Consider the following 19426-nt stretch of genomic DNA (forward strand, 5'->3'; position numbering starts at 1 on the left):
GGTCAAACACCACTACTAAGTATTTGAGGCAAGATTCAAATTCAGGTCTTGAAAACTCCAAATTTAGTACTATTATTTACTGTCCCAGGACGCTTAAGCCTAATGAATGGAGCCTTCTTTAATCACTTCAATTGTTAGTTTGCTCTCCTTCTTTAATTAACTTGTATCTACTTATTTCTAGTAGATATGTAGAATGTTGTTTGTCCTTCATTCTTTTTCTCCTTGTAATTAATCTTTATTTATTTTTAGTTTTCAACATTAATTTCCACAAGATTTTGAGTTACAAATTTTCTCCCCATCTTTCCCCTACCCCCACCCCAAGATATTGAGCCTAGTGAATACCCCTTCCCCCAATCTGTTCTCTCTTATGTCCTCCCCCATCTCCCCCCTAACTTTCTAGTAGAGCAAGATGGATTTCTACACCCCAGTGCCTGTATATCTTTTTCACAGTTGCATGTAAAAAACAGTTTTTAACATTTGTTTTTAAAACTTTGATTTCCAGATTTTTTCCCTTCTTCCCTTCTCACCCACCTCCACCAGGAAGACAAGCAATTCAATATACATTGTACATGTGTAGTTATGCAAAACGTTTCCATAGTAGTTATATTATGAAAGATTAACTATATCTCCCTCCATCCTATCCCGCCCCCCACTTATTCTATTTTCTACTTTGACCCTGTCCCTTTTCAAAAGTGTTTGCTTCTAATACCCTCTGCCCCAATCTGCCTTCCCTTCTATCATTTCCCCCTCCCCTTATCCTTTCCCCCCTACTTTCCTGTAGGGTAAGTAAGCCAAATTCAATGAGAGTAAGGTTGACTCACTCCCTTTCACCTTCCTGCTCTTCCCCTCCATTTTAACATTTTCTCTTGTCTCTTTTATGTGAGATAATTTACACTATTCTATCTCTCCGTTTCTCCTTCTCCCACTATATTCCTCTCTCCCCTCTTAATTTTATTTTTTAGATATCATCCCTTCTTATTCAACTGATCCTGTGTCCTCTGTCTACGTATACATGTACACATATATACACACACTCACATATGTATTTATACACACACTTCATTTTAGGAGGTCCATTGACAAGATAGAGTACCCAGAGGAAAATGATCAAGATAGTGAAAGGGCTATAGGCAATACCATATTAGGAAAGGCTGAAGGAAATGGAGAGGTTGAGCCAGAAGAAGAAAAAGGCTTAGGTGGGGACATTAAAGTCATCTTCAAGTATTTGGGGATCTGCCACATGGAAAAGGATTTAGACTTGTTCTACTTGGTGCTAGAAAATAGAAATGTGACCAATTGAATACATATCTATACATTATTTATGTATCTATCTATACACATATATATATACACAAATACACATGAACACATGCAGACATACATACGTATATATATACAAAGATATACTATATATAGTATATATGTATTATATGAATGTGTATACATTTGTCTTTTCCATTAGAATATAAGCTTCTTGATGTAGAGTTTAGTGAGTAGAACCAGAAGAGCTTTGAAAGACTCCAGAACTCTGATCAATGCAATGACCAACTACATTTCTAGAGCACCCATAACTAAGAATGCTACCTGCCCTGACATAGAGCTGAGGTCTCAAGATGCAGAATGAGACATACATTTCAGTAAATAAACCAGTACAGGAAATTTGCTCTGTTTGACTATGCATGTTACATATATTCTTAGCTTTCTTTTTTCAGTAGGGAGCTGGGGGATTGTGGTAGAGAAAAAACATAAAAGCTTTAATAATTAAACTATATGGGGGGGGGGGAAGAATGTAAACTTCTGGAGGGAAAGGACAAGAATTATTTTCTAGTTTCCTTGTATCCCCAATGCTTATCAAACGTGTTTGCTTGTTTTATTACACAGGATGTCAGAGTTGGGGAAGACCTTAGAACACAAAACGTCAGAGCTAAAAGGGCCCTTAGGATATGGAACTTTGGGGCTTTGGGGGATAACAAGAGCTAACATTTATATAGTACCTTCTATGGCCCAGGCACCGTGTTTACAGTCCAAAGCCTGCTATTTTTTACATAAAAATGACTGCTTCTCTCCGCTTCCCTTTTTTTTTCAAGGGGTCAAAGATCCCTAACCTAGGATAGAACACTCTGTCTTTACAGGGTTTGGCCGCCTTAGAACCTACTACTGTGGAAATATGAGAGCAGGAAAACCCCTTTCCAGACCCACGGAGCCTCAAACTGGATGTAACTAAGGAACAACATTAGCTTTCATAGCTCATAGCAAAATGACTACGCACGCGCGTTTCAGGAAACGTGAAAGGCGGAGAGTGGGAGAAGGCATTTTTAAAAGTTATTTCCCGCCCTCTTTATTCCTACCGAAGCAGTTTTCCGCTTCCGGTCTCCGAAGCCGGAAGTGCGTCATAGGAGCGTGCCCGCCGTCGCATCTCGTGGGCTACCCTGAGAATTTTCCGACTTGAATGCTGGAGTGGCGAAAGTAGAAGACAGACCATGCAGGTCTCTAACCTCAATGAAGTCAAGATTTACAGCCTGAGCTGCGGCAAATCCCTCCCTGAGGTGAGTTTCGTGCCCTCCTCCCGCGTTCCCTGGCACTCCCTGGGTACCCCAGCCTCCTTCCTCGTGCCGCCTTTGCCGGCATCTCATGCTTATCGTCCCGGGGACTGTCAGGCTCCTGTGGGCTCCATACCCAGCATCTCTGGGGCATCTTCGGACAGAAGAAGAGGTCCTTTCGTACGTAGGCCGGGGAGCTCGTTATGTACTTCCTGCAAGTGCTGGGAGAGAGCTTCTGGGAGTTCTGTGCTGGGAGAGAACAGCAAGTGCTGGGAGAGAAAGCATCAGGTTCACGCCCACATTTTAGGGCTAACCTGGGAGTACGATATTTATCTTGCGGAGGAGAGAAGATAGAGGTAATTATAAAATAATTAGAGCTTTCCACAAGTGGGATAGACTATCTTGGGAGGTAGTGGGTATCCTTTCACTGAAAGTGTTCAAACCGGCCGAATAATCCACCTGTGGGGATGTTTTAGAGGGGATTCCCGCGTAGGTATGAATTTGACGAGACGGCTTCTGAGATTCCTTTTAAGTCTTGGATTCTTTGATTTTGACTTTGACGGCATTTCTGGTTTTTGAAGGTTTATTAGAAAGTCTAAGTATGAATTGATGTTGAATTGAAGCTCACTCTGAGCAATAATAAATCTTACTTAAAAAAAATAGATCTGAGAGTGTTTCCTTTTTTTTTTTTTGGCTGACCTCAATAATATTCATTTATTTATTGATGAGTGCATTTAAAGGTGAAAGAGGCCGTATAAATCATCTAGTAAAAAGAGGACTAGATTGCCTTTTAGATCCTTTTCACTTATGAAATCACACGATTCTAGGTAATCCTCTACTGTTACCTGTGTGAGTTATCTATTTACTATTCTACCTCTTTTCTTTAAAGGCTGAAGAGATTGTTCCCAGCCAAGATTTACATTGCCCATTGTCTTTTAGTCACTGATATATCATTTTAAGTTGAATTTGGTAGTGTTTTGGTTTATTATTTATTCTGCTTGCGTTGTCATTCCTGTTCACTTAATCATGTGTTAGTTAATTGAGAATCCTGTTGTTCTCTGTATCTGACACAATATAAGTGATATTATGAGTTTTATTACAAGTCCCATGCCTGAAAAATTCTAGTTATTCAGGTGTTTTTTTAATAGTGACTTCAGTATATTCAGTAACTCCTGAGAATGCTTGTTCTTTTTTGGGTAAGCTCCCATAATTTGTGTCAGTCATTTAAACCTTGTTACTTTGTACTGCAGCATCTCTATTTTATAGCAGGAATAAACCATTTATAGTTCTTTGAAATAGTTGTACTCTCTTTCTTTGTCCATATCAACTGTCATTGGCCAGTACAACTTTCAATTTTGAATCATCAGTGTACCTTTTTCATTTCTTATTATGGACTGATACTCAGGTCTGTCATTCTGTTGTACTGAACCTACACACGCACAAACACACACACGTACACACGCACTCATGCGCTCTTCAAGAATGCAGTCATTTTGTATAGAAACTCCTGGATGAGTTGCCATTGGAGAAGCTTATATTTTGTTAATTCAAGAGGATATTTTGAGGTTGAGAATGTAGTATAGAAACCTTAGCTTTTATCTGGTTTCCGTTTTGAATTTTTGCTGCCTAAGGTAAATCATAGAAACCGAATGAAGAAGACTGACATGACTTTTACATTTTTTACACTGGAAAATTTACAGTGTGGTAACAAGAAAGTTCCATATTACTCCCCAAACCTTAAAAGTAGTGAGTAGTACCATTCAGTTATTGGGAACAGCAACAAATATATTTACTTTCTTGAAATTTGCTGGTGAGTTATTTAGAATTGAAGTTGTTAAGCAGGATACTAAGAACAAGGTACATAATAAAGGTAACATGGCACCTTGGAAATGGTCTAGGAACATTTGTTCAAATCCTACCTCTAATATTTACTAGCTTATGTGACCTTAAGCAAATCATGTAACCTTCTTGGAGCTCAGTTTCTTCAACTATAAAGTGAGTGGGGAATAGTACTTTGAGGTTCCTTCCAGATTCAAATCTGTGATTCTAATAATCTGTTTTTTCAGTACATCACAAGATTAATGATTTTGTCATTATAGGTATTCCTTCCACCAGAGCTGATAATATTTCTGCATCTTAGATGATTTCATGTATTGTTTTGGACTAATAATTCATCACCTTGTAGCCAATTTTCTGATGATATATTTCTTTGGAATTTACTTAGATTGACACTACTGAAAACCTTTCCAGCTTGGTAGGATCTATCAGAACTTATGTTTTGATAATTGACACCACCCTATGAAGAGTTTAGTGGAACTTAATCATTTTGGTTGTAATTTTTAAAAATTACTTCCAAAAATGACATTCTGTATTATGTAAAGTTTAAAATGTACTGTTTATTTAAATTACATCTCTCAACTCTTGTATGACATAATGATGAGAAAATAAATTTTCTTTCAGTGGCTTTCTGACAGAAAGAAGAGAGCACTGCAAAAAAAAGATGTTGGTGAGTTTAATTTTTTTTTTATTTCTCTAATCTAGTATAATTCCCTATTTAAATTTTATTTGCCAATCTTAAGATACAGAACCAAGAAGAAGCATTGCTTTTTTAACCAAACCAGTATTTGATACATAAATCAATAAGTCTGAATCACAAATCTTTTTAGCTTATTCAGTTTTGGCTGTGTGTGTAAAAATAGATGAAAAATATCAAAGATATGTCATCTCGAGTGGGATATAGTGAATAATTTTCCTTAGATATTTTGCATTTTTATTCTTTGCCATATGTGAGAGGTTTCCTTTAGACTGATTGTTTTCCTTTTTTTTTTAAACTCCTTTTTAGGGAGCATGAAGTTTAAAAAGTTGTGTGTGTGTTTTTTTAACATTAGTGAAGTACTTTATTTAAAAAATAATCACAATTTATAGATAAATATATTTAGGAAATTAGTTTGGCTAGCATTAATACCTGAAGATAAATTTTCATTTAAACTATTAGTGGACACTATTTTCTACCTCTTAAATTCAAAGAATCCATAGTTCTTTACTTTTTTTTTAGATTGATTTATTTTTACTTTTCAACATTTATAAGATTTTGAGTTCTAAATTTTCTCTCCCCCACGCCAAGACAGCATGCAGCCTGATATGGGCTATACATGTATAATCATTTTAAACATATTTCCACATTAGTCATATTGTGAAAGAAGAATCAGAACAAAAAGGGAAAACCATGAGGAAGAAAAAACAGTCAAAAACGAGGAAATAGTATGCATAGTATGTTTTAATCTGCATTCAGACTCCATAGTTCTTTCTTTGGATATAGATAGCATTTTCCATCATGAGTTTTTGGAATTGTCTTAGATCATTCATTGCTGAGAAGGACTAAGTCTATCAAGATTGGTCATCTCACAATGTTGCTGTTACTTTGTACAATGTTCTGGTTCTGCTCTCTTCACTCAGCATCAGTTCACATAGGTCTTTCCAGGTTAAAATTTTTTTCTTTAAACATAGTGTTATAGTTTTAAATACAGAGAGGGTTAGTACCAAGCTTGGAAATTAAAGTATAAAATTGAAGACACATGAAAATTATAGTCTAATGATATTCATTAATATTCAGTCTTACTTCTGACACTTTCAAGTGGAATATTTTCAAAGTCATTGGGAAAAAATCCATTTATGTACTCTTTTTGTGATTGGGTACTTGAAATTTCCTACCTCAGGTTTAAACTCCTGAATTCCTTATTTAGAGTATAATAGCCTCCTTTTTTCAGCAAGTATTTATTGAGGAACATGGTAATGTTTGTGGTAAAGGGTCTGGAGAGTTGAAGTAGTTTGAATCCCATGTTTGATATAATAACAGTACTTCATTTTGATAAATTTTTATTACTCTTTATTAGGGATAGGAATTCAGCTTGTAATTTCATTGGTATAGAGAACTCCCAAATGCAGAAACTACTACTACCAACAACTTATAGTTTTAGAGAGTTCCCTAGAGCTTAGTTCCCTGGAAGTTATATAACTAGCCAAGGATCTCAGCCAGCATGTGTCAGAAGCATAATTTGAATGCAACTTGTACTGGCTTTGGGCTTAGCTCTCTGTTTACTACTTCATGCTGTCTTTATAACTTAGTAACTGGCAACAAAAAATTTTTTTTTTTAATTTAAAAGTTCAAAACTGTCATTTATTTTAAAATGCACTAACCTTGGGGTGGCTAGGTGGCTCAGTGAATAGAGCACCGGCCCTGGAGTCAGGAGGATATGAGTTCAAATCCAGCCTCAGACACTTAACACACATACTAGCCATGTGACCTTGGGCAAGTCACTTAACCCCAATTGCCCTCCAAAAAGCAAAAAAAAAAAAAATGTATTACCCTTAACAAAAGAGTGCCTGATATCTTATTTACTTTTTTGGACCCCTCTGATCACTTGCATTTTCTGTATTTTTTTTCCCCTGAATTTTTAATTTGTTGTCATCACTTTTATAATAGTAATGGTGTGACTGGTTTTCTCCTGGTGCAGATTAAAAGTCATCCTTACTTTTCCTGTTTGCTGGCTGTTTTCCTACTCCCCCTCCACCCACCCAGGTCTTTAAAAATAAAAAACAAACCTTACTTGATAATTCCTTCTTCCTAGCTCTTGCCTTATATCTTTCTTCCCTTTGATGGCCTAACTCCTTGATAAAGCCATCTATAATCAAGACTTGCCTCCATTTCCTTTCTTCTCACTTTTTTTCTTAATTCTCTTATAGTCTGTCTTCTGATCTTGTCATTCAATTGAAACTGCTCAAACTGATCAAAGTTACCATTGATCACTTATTTGCCACATCTAATGACCTTTTCTCAGTCCTCATCCTTCTTGACCTCTCTGCAGCCTTTGATACTGTTAATGACCTTTTTTCCTCAGATATTCGCTTCACTCTAGGTTTTACTTTTCTTCTCTTTTTCTAGAGTTTTCTTTGTTTGTTTTTGTTTTTTGGAAGGGCAATTGGGGTTAAGTGACTTGTCCAAGATCACATGACTAGTTTTTTTGGGTGTGTGTGTTAAGTGTCTGAGGCCAGATTTGAACTCAGGTCCTCCTGACTCCAGGGCCAGTGCTCTTTTCACTGCGCCACCTAGCTGCCCCAAGAGTTTTCTTTCTTCTTTTTCTTTTGGTTCTCCTATCTGACTGGCCATTCTTTCTTTCCTCTTTTCGTTCAATCCCTTTTTTGATTCTCTTTCTCTTTATCCATTCCCAGTCTGTCTCCTTAGTCCAGACATTATCCAATGCCTTTGGAAATTTTAGCCTGGATGTCCTGTAGAGATCTAGATCTCAGCACGTCAAAAACTGAACTCTTCTTTCCATCCAAACCCTCCCCTCTTTCAAACTTTCTGTTGCTGTTGAGGGTACCACCATCCTGCCAGTCATCTAAGCTCTCAACTTGGGTGTCAACCTTGAATCTTCACTTTTACCCCTCCATTCCAATCTGTTACCAGGTTCTATTGTTTCTACCTTCATGACATCTCTTATATGTGTCTCTTTCTCTTCTCTGATACTGCCACCTGCCTGGTATAGATCCTCATCCACTTCTGCCTGCCTGGACTATTGGAATTGGCTTCTGGTTGGTCTCCTCTAGTGTCCCAACTCCAGTTCATTTTCCACTTGGCTACCAAAATGATAGTACCTAACTTCAGTGCCTCCTTATTACCTCTAAGATCATATATAAAATTCAGTTTAATTCTTAAAGTCTTTTATAACCTGAGCTTTTCTCACCTTATTGTTTTTCTCAGGCTTTTAATCCCTTTCCCATATTTTACGATATAGTGACACTGGCCTACTTGCTGTTCCTTGCACAAGATACTCCCATCTCCGACTTCCTTGTATTTTCGTTGACTGTCCCTGATGAGTAGAATGCTTTCTCTCCTTCCTGACTTCCTTTAACTCTCAGCTAAAGTTGTGTCTTCTACAAGAAACCTTCCCTGAGCTTCCTTAATGTTAGTGTCTTCCCTATGAAATGACCATGTATAGATCTTATTTGACCATTGTGTGTGTGTTGTCTCCCTCATTAGACTGTGAGCTCCTTGAGATCAGGCACTTATCTTTGCCTTTCTTTGTATTTCTAGTGCTTAGCATAGTGCCTGGCACCTAATAAGGGCATATTGACTAACTGACCTTAGTCGTGACATCTTTATATCTTTCCCATTGTCCCACAGGTAATACATCTTTCTGAATTTGTCACATTATAATATCCTGAACACATACAATAGTAACACATATTACATAGGGAAAAAAAAAACTTGGACAGATAAATGCAGGTATCAGTCATTGCCTTAGTATCTCAGGAGGTTCTGCTTTTCTTCCTTTCTCTAAAGATTTTAACCTGTGCTAATCTGAGTTAAACAGGTAGTACTGACATCCCCAATAGTGCTGACTATTTTCTTACATGAGTTGAAAGTTCTACAGAAATAAACAAATATTTTTCTGTTTGGTTCTTTATACCTAAAATAAAGAAGACCCAAGGGTCAAATAAAACAAGATTTTTGCAAAATTCTAATAAATTTGTATTCCTTTCAACCAAGTGGTGGTAGGTTAAATTTATTGTACTTAACTTTTTCTCCTCATTTTTTTTTTTGGAGGGGAGAAGGTAGGGCAATTGAGGTTAAGTGACTTGCCCAAGGTCACACGGCTAGTTTTGTGTGTGTGTGTGTGTGTGTGTGTGTGTGTGTTAAGTGTTTGAGTCTGGATTTGAACTCAGGTCCTTCTGACTCCAAGGCCAGTGCTCTATTCACTGCATCATCTAGCTGCCCCTTTCTCCTCATTCTTTAATACTATGGATGCTTTCTTTATAGAGATATTTTTTAGAATTAATGTTTGTCACCTCTAATATGGAAAACTAAAAGGTGCAAGTATACAAAGTACAGGGTTTAAAAAAGAAACCCAGGGGCAGCTAGGTGGTGCACCGGCTCTGGAGTTAGAAGGACCTGAGTTCAAATACAGCCTCAGACACTTGACACATTTACTAGCTGTGTGACCTTGCGCAAGACACTTAACCCCAATTGCCTTGCCTTCCTCCCTCCAAAAAATAAAAAATAAACCCAGTAGTCATCCTTATTTAATGGAGGAGGCAATTTGGGATTACTTACAGATGGCCTAGAATGATATAGCAATTGGTAACTTTTGATGTGAACACTTTGTACATGGAAACTGGGCCTCTTTTTTTCCATATAGAACAAGTTAGTACCTGGTGAATTTCATGCATCTGTTCATTACATTTTTTTTCCTTGTTCTGTTCCTCTGTAGATATTCGGAGGAGAATTGAACTTATCCAGGATTTTGAGATGCCCACGGTTAGCACCACTATTAAAGTGTCAAAAGATGGACAGTATATTTTAGCAACTGGTAAGTTTTAATATTTTATCCATTTATAGAAAATGTAATGAAAATAGTCACTTTAGGTATACTATAGTGATAGCACAGTCATTTTGACAGTTGTAGCTTTCAATTTTAAGCACATTTCAGCAAATTATAAGGAAAAAAAAGTTAACCAATAATTATAGTTGTCCAAAAATAGAATGGGTGACCCCTAGAGGTAATGAGTTCTCTGTTATTACATATCTTTAATTAGGGACTGTGTGATCATTTGTTCAGGACATTATAGAAATACTGTTTCAGATTATAGTTGGACTAGAAGACATTTGAGGTCTCCTAACTTTTAAGACTGAATCTTTTATCTGATGTTTTAATTTTATCATTTCATTGACATTTCATATTAGGACTGTCCCTCATCATGTAATAACAATATAATAAACATAGTATCTACGAAAATTTATAGACATGGCATTATTTCCTTGGATTTTTTTTTTTGTTTTCCCCCCCAGATTAGTGACATGCCAGTGAATTTGGAAATGTTAACACAAAATCTCTAGTATATGGGATAGACTCCCTCACCCCTGTGATAGGGGTCACCCCCAGATGAGGAGGCATGGAGGAGAGACAGGGAGTTCGCAAGACACTTCATAGGAAAAGAATGAGTGAACAAAAGAACAACTTGAAACAAATGAGATTTGTTATGAAGAAGTTACAAAGTGCTGCATTATGTTTGCAGCCTAAAAACCATGCTGTAAGTAGGGAACTATTGTAATAAAGATCAAAATGATACCAAAGTCCAAAAAACATCACAATGAGGCTGAAGAGTTTTAGTTAAAAGATAGTCATAATTGGATTACTCATCTCAAAATAAATTTAGAACTTTTTTCTATTAAAAATTGGAGAAAGTTTCTTTTGGTTAAAAACAAACTAAAATGGATAAAAAAAAACCACTTCTACTAATAACCATATAATTTCTATAGCAATAGAAAACAAGACCCCTTCATCTCTTTGATTCCACTAATATTTTAAGACTAGAATAAGTTATTACAAGGACGTCATCTGTCATCAGTTTTTGTTTTATATAACAGGAAAATTAGTTCTTTATAGCTTGTAGTCTTCTGTGACTTAGAGACACACATCACCACCAGCAAACACGAACCTTTGTTTTAGGGAGAAATTTGGATTAATTAAAAGAACTCTGCCATTTCTCAAAGGCCATCAAGCCAGCTTTCTCCTGTTTAATTCTGGGCCCAGTTCACTATAAATGAATGTGAATGAATGAATGAATGAAGTACTTAAGCACTCTAGGCAAAGCATTGGGGATACAATTAGAAAGGTAAGACAATTCCTGCTCTTAAAGAACCCATGTACTAATGGGGAAATAGCGCATCTGCAAGTTTTCCTGCTACAAGTCAGATGGAAAGGTTCTGTGGGTCTTAGGCTGCAACTGCAAAGCAAGTGGTAATGCCTCTTCTTTAATGTCACTTTCATAGATAAAATATTCAGTTTCTGAGGTTGACCCATTTGTCTGTACAAGGAGGTTTCTTTTCAGGTTCTTAAGTAGCAGTGGTTTTAACACCTGCAAGAGCAGCTGCCAGGTTTCATCTCAGTAGGGGCTGCTTCCTCTGATGTTGGCTGGAAGCACTATTTGTTTCCAGTGTCTATTCAGGATACAGTGTATCCCTTGATGATGGTGAGCAGCTTGATATAATGTCAGCTCCATGAGAGCTGTGCCGATTTTGTTTTATCCCCTGATTCCTGCATAGTGCCTGACATGTAGCAGGCACTTAATAAATACTTCTTGATTGATTTTGTCTCTTTTATATGTTGATGTTAAAAATCAAAGGGTTTTTGAACTGGATTATTTCATATCTTTCAAGGAATCTTGTGTGACACATACATGCAATTTCCCTTGTAGGAAGAGACATACCAAAGTAACATTGTGCTTCATGAAATCAAATGCAGAGACTATTTTTTTTGTCTCCTTAGTGTTACACCTAATAATCACGTAACAAATGATCACTTAATTATTTTTGTAGTCTACAAGCGGTAGACATATTGGGATCTTATAATATATGTATTAATAGTCAATTTTGTATGGTAATGTGGTTTACTATGAAATATCATATTTTTTGATGCTTTAAAATCTTTAAAAACCTTTAACAAGCAGTATTTCATTCTTTCCTCACAATAAGTCTGTGAGGTAGGCATTGTTATTTCCACCTTATAGAGAAGGGAATGAAGGTTCAGAGCTCTTAAATGACCTGCACTTGATCACATACTTACTAAGTGTCAAAAGGTGACTGACTCCAGGTTACCCTGACTCCAAGTCCAACACTCTAAACCACTACACAATAACTAGGAAAAAATCTATCTCATTTTTAATTATGTAGAAAACCCATGAAAGCATATTTTTCTCTACTTTATTTGACCTGGAATGTCTCTTATATACATACACACACTTTCACTTTGATTCACGAACATCAGGCACGTGAATTATTTCCAATAGGAGACAAAGATCAAAAGTCATCAGTTCAGAAAGTCATGAATCTAGGTGAAGAGATCAAGTCATCCAGTTTTCATAAGTGGTTGCCCAAATGCCTTATCCTTGGCCATTCAGTTTGAAATGGTGGAAATGTCACTTTTAAAAGGGTTACCTATCACTTTCTAATATTCACTTATGGAGGTTGGTCTTAATATCCTTTTAGAGTATCCTCATAAAAGTTTTAAATATATAGAAAAGTAGGCAAATGAGTTGATAGTTTTTTTTTTTCCTTTTTTGGAGGGGGGAGGGTAGGGCAGTTGGCGTTAAGTGACTTGCCCAAAGTCACGTGGCTAGTAAGTGTTAAGTGTCTGAGGTTGAATTTGAACTCAGGTCCTCCTGACTCCAGAGCCAGTGCTCTATTCACTACGCCACCTAGCTGCCCCTGAGTTGATAGTTCTTACTTTCTTACTCACCTTTTTTTGCTTACAGCAATGAATTCTGAGATCCTTTTTTCCTCACCTTTGATTTCATTCCCTTCTTCATTTATCTTGAAAATCAGCCTGTACACATTTATTAGACACTGTACCAGGTGTGTTCTGTAATAATATTCAGAACTTATGTTTTGAAAATATAGTCATATTTATTTGTATCACTAGATACTCTTATGGATTTATTTAGTTTTCACATGCCGTATTTAGTTCTGTTAAAAAAATGTAAAATCACACTTTTCTCATCCTTTTTTCTACCCTTAAATTTCATATTGGTATTGCATAAGCTGTATGCATGTGATCATCATTTGTACTAGGTACGGTATTACTGCTTTTTCTACCTCTCATCTGTAACATTTTAGTTTACAAAGTGTTTTCACATTATTACTTTAGTCTCACAAGAACCCTGTGAGGTAGACAGGGCAGATACTATTTTTCCCCCCAGTAGAATGTAGTCCCAGGCAATTAATAAGTACTTTTTGAATGTAATCCAATCCCTATTTTACAGGTGAGGAAATTGAGTCAGAAGAAGTTAACAACTTGCCCAGGGTCACATGACTGGGAAATAGTTGAACTAAAGACTAACACCAAGATCTTCTAAGCCCCAGTTCACTGTTTTTTCACACTCTCTTAACTTGCTTCTTGACGGTGTCTTAATTCTAAATGAAAATAAGGATTGTTGATGTTGTGTGCTAGTTGGTATGGTAATTTATATTAGTATGGCTTTTTCTTTGTGAAGTGTCTTTGTAAATCTAATCTAAACTACATGGAATTTTAAGTTTGATAATATTATAATTCCAGACAGTAGCACCCAGTACTCTCAATGTTTGCATACTCCTTTTTTTTTTCCCAAGTGGAAATAAGATTAGAATGCTTAACATTGAAAGGGGAGCTGACAACTCCATGATTGTTGACACTTATGAAATATAATGGTACAGATATATTAAAACTGTGGATAAATCTACATTAGAAAAGGTGGCAGAAATTGAACTGATTTAAGTTGTATGCTGTGTAGAAGGAAGTAAGTGGAACCAGCTAGGTGATGGCAGCAAGAACTTTCCTGGGCACACATGGCCCAAAGATGAAAGGGCCTGTGGAACAAAAAAAGAAAGCATGTAACTGTAGAGTGTAAATAGTTTACATTTTTATAACAGGAAGCTGACCAACCTTACCCTTGCCCTTAGATGATTATATACTAATGTCATCATGCTGTCCTTTCTTAGCCATAAAATTCAAATATTCAGTTTGGTTTTTATATTGTATTAATTTTGTGTTGTAGGTACATATAAGCCACGAGTTCGATGTTATGACACCTATCAGTTATCCTTGAAATTTGAAAGGTGCTTAGATTCAGATGGTGAGTGAAGTAATGACACTAATGTTTAATGTTTGTCCACACTGCTTGCTTACTTTCCTGCCTGACTGCCTTCAATGGAAATGAGAAATTGTAAATCTGCCTGGTGTTGGATGAAGAGAGAAAAGGTATGGCTAAAGAATTGAAGCCATATTCTAATTATTTATTTTATTCTTGTTTTCCCAAAAGGGTTGAAAATTATTGGAACTGGAGATAACAACTTACACAATACTTTTTCAGAGTTTCTATTCATTTGGTATTTCACGATTGTGTAAAATGCTATTTTTTTTTTTAAGTACAGAGAAATCCCCCTTTCTGTTGAGCAGTTGACTTTAAAAATTAAAAAGAACCAGAAGAATAAAGAGAAGTAAAGTGTTGTAAACTTAGCTGTTTAATTGACATGATAGCCCAGTGGACATGTGAGAGTGCCCTTCTTTCAAATACTGATTTAGGATTCCAGTTAGGTAGTGGTGGTGGGAGTTTTTGAAGTCTGTAAGCCACTTGTTTTCTTTTGTATTTGGTGTAATGTATAAATGATTAAACTGGAAATTTCATTCTGCTTTTATTATGAGGAAAGAAGGTTGGGAATCCTGTAGTTATAGAATTTATGAGTTTTTATGAGTTAATTGTCACAGATTTTATGCCAAATTTTTTGCAAAAAAGTGGGGTGCGACCATTATGTGGATCTCTTTCTCCTTTAAATTATGCCATTATTACTTAAAAATCATTTATTACTAAACTGTCTTTGGTGCAAGATTAGGATGCATGGGATACTCATGAATATGCATTGAAACTGGGAAGATGCGAATCTTGCCATATTACATTAATTACTCATGTGATCTTCTGCCTACCTTCTCCCCTTATACCTATGGCTCTTCATTGGGTTGAGTGACAGTACTGTTAGTACTACAGTATTCTAAACAAACCATGCAAGTCGGCTTTCTAAAATATACTATGAGTGTGCTGACAATGAGTGTGCGCTGAGAATTCTAGGCTTGCAATGCCACTAGTGCATTGCTGCTCTGTTTACCTTTTAAGCAGTATGACAAACAGGATTATACCATGCAATGATTATGTGATGAAAAGTTGTAAACCAGTTTTTTGGACTGGATAATTATGAGATGCTGATGATTATGCAGCAAAATATGGTAACCCTGATATGCAAGTGTGTATATATGTGTAAATGCAAATATATGTATTTAAATGTAAAATGTAAATTTATATGCACAACACATAAAATGCAAATTTGTATATATGATACAACATGCAAATTTATATATTACATACAGTATTCATTTGTGTGATACGAATATTATGTATATGTATTATGGATATTGTATATAACTGTTAAAGCTGCTACTTAAATTATTAAAGCTTAAAACTGCTCTAAGTCTTTTTTTTCCCCCCTTTTTGAAGGGGAGAAGTTAGGACAGTTGGGCTTAAATGACTTGCCCAAGGTCACATGGCTAGTTTTGTGTTAAGTGTCTGAGGTCAGATTTGAACTCAGGTCCTCCTGACTCCAGGGCCGGTGCTATATTCATTGCACCACCCAGCTACCCCTCTAATTCTTTAAGGACACCCTATGTACATACCAACATATCTGTATATATTATTGTTTGGGTTCAAATGAATATTTTATGATTATGTATTTTTCCTCTTGTTTTTCAGTTGTGACATTTGACATATTATCTGATGATTATTCAAAGGTATGTTTAACAACATTAACTTTTAAATGATTATGTTTGGGTAGTATGAGAACAGAGAAAAGAGCACTGGGTTTTGAGTCAAAGGATCTGGATACACACCCCAGCTCCCTTACTACCTCTGTGACGTTAGGCAAGTCACTTAGCTTTTCTTGGATCAGTTTCTTTTTCTGTAAAAATAAGGTTTTAGATCACATTATCTCTGTGATATTCTAGCTCTTGCATTGTATAGAATTTTAAATGTAATATCTTATGAACAAAGGAGACCCCTTCCTTTGGGTGTTCCCATTGCTTCAGATAATATGTAGTCATTGGAATGTATTTGGAAATATATTCCAACTATCCTTCAATACATCCTGAGAGCTATACTTTCATTGTAGGTGACTCCTTTAACTGTTTGTGACCATCTGTGCTTCATCCCTATCACTCTGTGACTAACATGTTTTATTCTGTTTCTGTATCTCTTGGATGATCTCTTTTGTAATGTTGCTGGCACACAAAAGTTGTTGGTTATATGCTGTTTATGTCCTATTTATGTCCACAAGATTTGACTATCATTACATATTTGTTATTTATTATGTATCTTTGAAGATTTTTCCTCAGTCTGTTTCCTTACGGTTATGCTGTTTTATGCTATGCAAAATCTTTGGATTTTTATAGCACTAAAGCTATAAAAACCTCTTTTAAAGCTATTTCATTTTTAATAATTTCATTCACCTGTTTGATAGACCATCATTTTCTTCTGTAATTAAAATATATTGTTCCTGTTTAATTCGCTTTTAAAATTATTTTGATGGCTAAATAATTTTATTGGTGCTATTTGTTTTTTACATGGTAATCATTTCCTACTTAAAACAGTTAAGCAAAACTAATTGATGCTGAGACTCAGTCTGATAAGGTATATACAATATACTCCATTCATAGCCCTCCACTTGTGTACTGAACTCAAAAAGTTGTACTTCATTATCTATTTTTGGGACCATGACTGATCATTTAACGCTGATGAAATTTTTTTATAGTATATTGTGGATAAAGTTCATTTTGTCATTTCATCCAGTTTTCCTAAAAAAATTTTTGCTGTATAATAATTCCCCAGTGTGGTAACCTTAGACTTTAAACACTTATCTCTGATATACACTTGGTGCTATGTCTGCCTTCTGTTTCTTTTATTTTTTTAATTTCACCTGGTACCACATGATTTTGATAATTATTGCTTTGCAGGATATTCTGAAACATGACAGTAAGTCCTTCCATTATTAGTTTTTATTTTCATCCTTCCTGTTTATAATTCTCTTTGTTTTCCCTTTATGAATTTTGTCATTATATTTAGTTCTATAAAATAATCCATTTGTATTTTAATGGACATTATTTTGTTAATATCTTGAAAATTTTAATACATCTGAAAGAAGACTTCAAACTTAAGTCACTAAAATAAAAATAATTTAAAAGGATAAACTTTAATTATTGAGGAAATTCACTTGTGGAGAACAGTTCATTTTCTACATTGAAGTCAAAGGACCTGAGAAATTCAGACTTAAAAAAAAAGAAATTCAGACTTATTGAGCAGAGAATAGTACTGTTTGGATTATAAAAGCCGACTAATTAATTAACTAAGTAATATCATTTTCTATTTTAGTTTAATATTTTTATTAATATGTTACTACATTCATTACCTCATTTTTCCTCCTCCACCTCTCTGCCAACTCTGAAACCAAGGATAAAAAACCCCAACACGTTGACTGAGTTTGTTAGGTCTGGTTTAAAAAATAAACCCACTGCCTTTAAGGATGTTTGAAAGATTACTGCAAGAAAAGTACGCTGGTTCTGAGTGACTTTTTTTTTTACTTGGGCAACCATACATGAATGATATGAAAATCTTTTAAGCTTCTGTGTAATTTTGAAAAGTGTACATTTTAGTGACAGATTATTAATTAGTATGACACAAATAATCTGTACATTATTGTAGTCAAAGTTTAAATTTTCCTCACATGAACTAAGTTCTGTCTGTCACAGGATAGAAATTAATATCTTGCTCCATGAGAACTATTTTAAAATTTGTTACAAGTTGTAAATTAAGAACGTGTTGTGTACATCTGTGTGTTGACCAAGCTCATAAATTTTCTTTTCATTGTTGAATGTTATTTACAGAATAATTGCATCATATTAACAACCTGAGTTGAAAAGTTTGTAAAGACTTCATAAAGATCTTGTATTTATATTTATCACCTTCTTGGTTTACACAGTTAAATTAGCTTTGATTTATTTCTTTGTAGTCATCTAATTGCCACTGACTTACAGAAATATGTCCCTGAGTCAACTCATTAGAGTTAGCTTTCTTTTTTATAAAGTGACTATATAATCTGAATTGAGGATACTCTGGTTATGTTTTTCTGCTGTGAAATTTTGATTCAAAAGTATAGTAGCTGGGGGCTGAGTGAATAGAGCACTAGCCCTGGAGTCAGGAGGATCCGTGTTCAAATGTGACCTCAGATACCTGACACACTTATTAGCCCTGTGACTTTGGGCAAGTCATTTAACCCCAATTGCCCTCAAAAAAAAAAAAAGAATAAGGCATATGTTCAAAAGTATAGTAGCTCCTTATTGCCTCTAGGATAATAAAACTGCCAAACCTTTCACAACCTGGCCCAAATGATTCTAGCCTCACTATAGATTTCTTCCCTTCTTATACTTTATGCTTCATTCAGACTGGCTTTCCCTCTGTTCTTCATTCATGGCATGCCATCAGATGCTAGCTTTCCTATAAGATGAGAATGCATACCCTCTTCAATTTCACCTCAAAGAATACCTGATTTCTTCAATACTAGCTCAAGTATAACCTTTCCTGATACCCTCAATGGCTAGGGCCATGTTTCCCTAGCTGTCTTGTTTTTAATTGCTTTGTATGAAATATATATTCATAATACATACGTGTGTGTGTGTGTGTGTGTGCGCACACGTGCACACACATCTTCTGGTAGAATGTGAGCTCTTTGAGAGAAGAGATTATTTTATTTTTTGTATTTTTATCCCCAGCATCTAGTACAATGCCTGGCATGAAATAGGCATTGAATAAATACTTGTTGATTTATTGATGGAAAGAGTATAGAAACTTCTGGTCTATAGCATATCTGTTCAAGAATCTGTTCTCATTGGTGATAACCTTTAATTATAACAATACAATATTACTAAGTGATTCCTGTGTGCAAGGCATGATGCTAGGTGCTTGATGGTTAAAATTCTGCCTAGAGGCCCAACAAAACTCATTCTTTGGTTATATTTTTCAGATTGTCTTCCTACACAATGACAGATATATTGAATTTCATTCACAATCAGGTTTTTATTACAAAACCAGAATACCCAAGTTTGGGAGGGATTTTTCTTATCACTATCCATCCTGTGATTTGTACTTCGTTGGCGCAAGGTATTGATTGAACCTGCTATATGGGCTTCCTCTACTCTATCCACGATTAGCATTTGTTAAAATGTCCACTAGTTAGTTGGTTATTTTTCTTAATG

General features: G+C 35.5%; 1 protein-coding gene across 3 annotated transcripts in view; it reads left to right on the top strand.

Annotated features, from left to right (window-relative positions):
* The first annotated feature begins 2360 nt into the window (after nucleotides 1-2360).
* NOL10 (nucleolar protein 10) overlaps nucleotides 2361-19426 on the top strand; it is a 123845-nt gene continuing 106779 nt past the window's right edge. For all 3 annotated transcript variants that reach the window (XM_069072265.1, XM_069072266.1, XM_069072267.1), the window contains exons 1-6: nucleotides 2361-2546; nucleotides 5001-5046; nucleotides 9812-9910; nucleotides 14133-14210; nucleotides 15876-15913; nucleotides 19195-19331. In XM_069072265.1, coding sequence (XP_068928366.1) covers nucleotides 2481-2546; nucleotides 5001-5046; nucleotides 9812-9910; nucleotides 14133-14210; nucleotides 15876-15913; nucleotides 19195-19331 — 464 coding nt within the window. In that variant the 5' untranslated portion in view covers nucleotides 2361-2480. The remainder of the gene's footprint in view (nucleotides 2547-5000; nucleotides 5047-9811; nucleotides 9911-14132; nucleotides 14211-15875; nucleotides 15914-19194; nucleotides 19332-19426) is intronic.

This window comes from Petaurus breviceps, unplaced genomic scaffold (assembly GCF_028583685.1).
Source record: "Petaurus breviceps papuanus isolate PSGF00001 unplaced genomic scaffold, PetGlider_PUasm1.0 90845, whole genome shotgun sequence".
Classification (NCBI taxonomy): domain Eukaryota; kingdom Metazoa; phylum Chordata; class Mammalia; order Diprotodontia; family Petauridae; genus Petaurus; species Petaurus breviceps.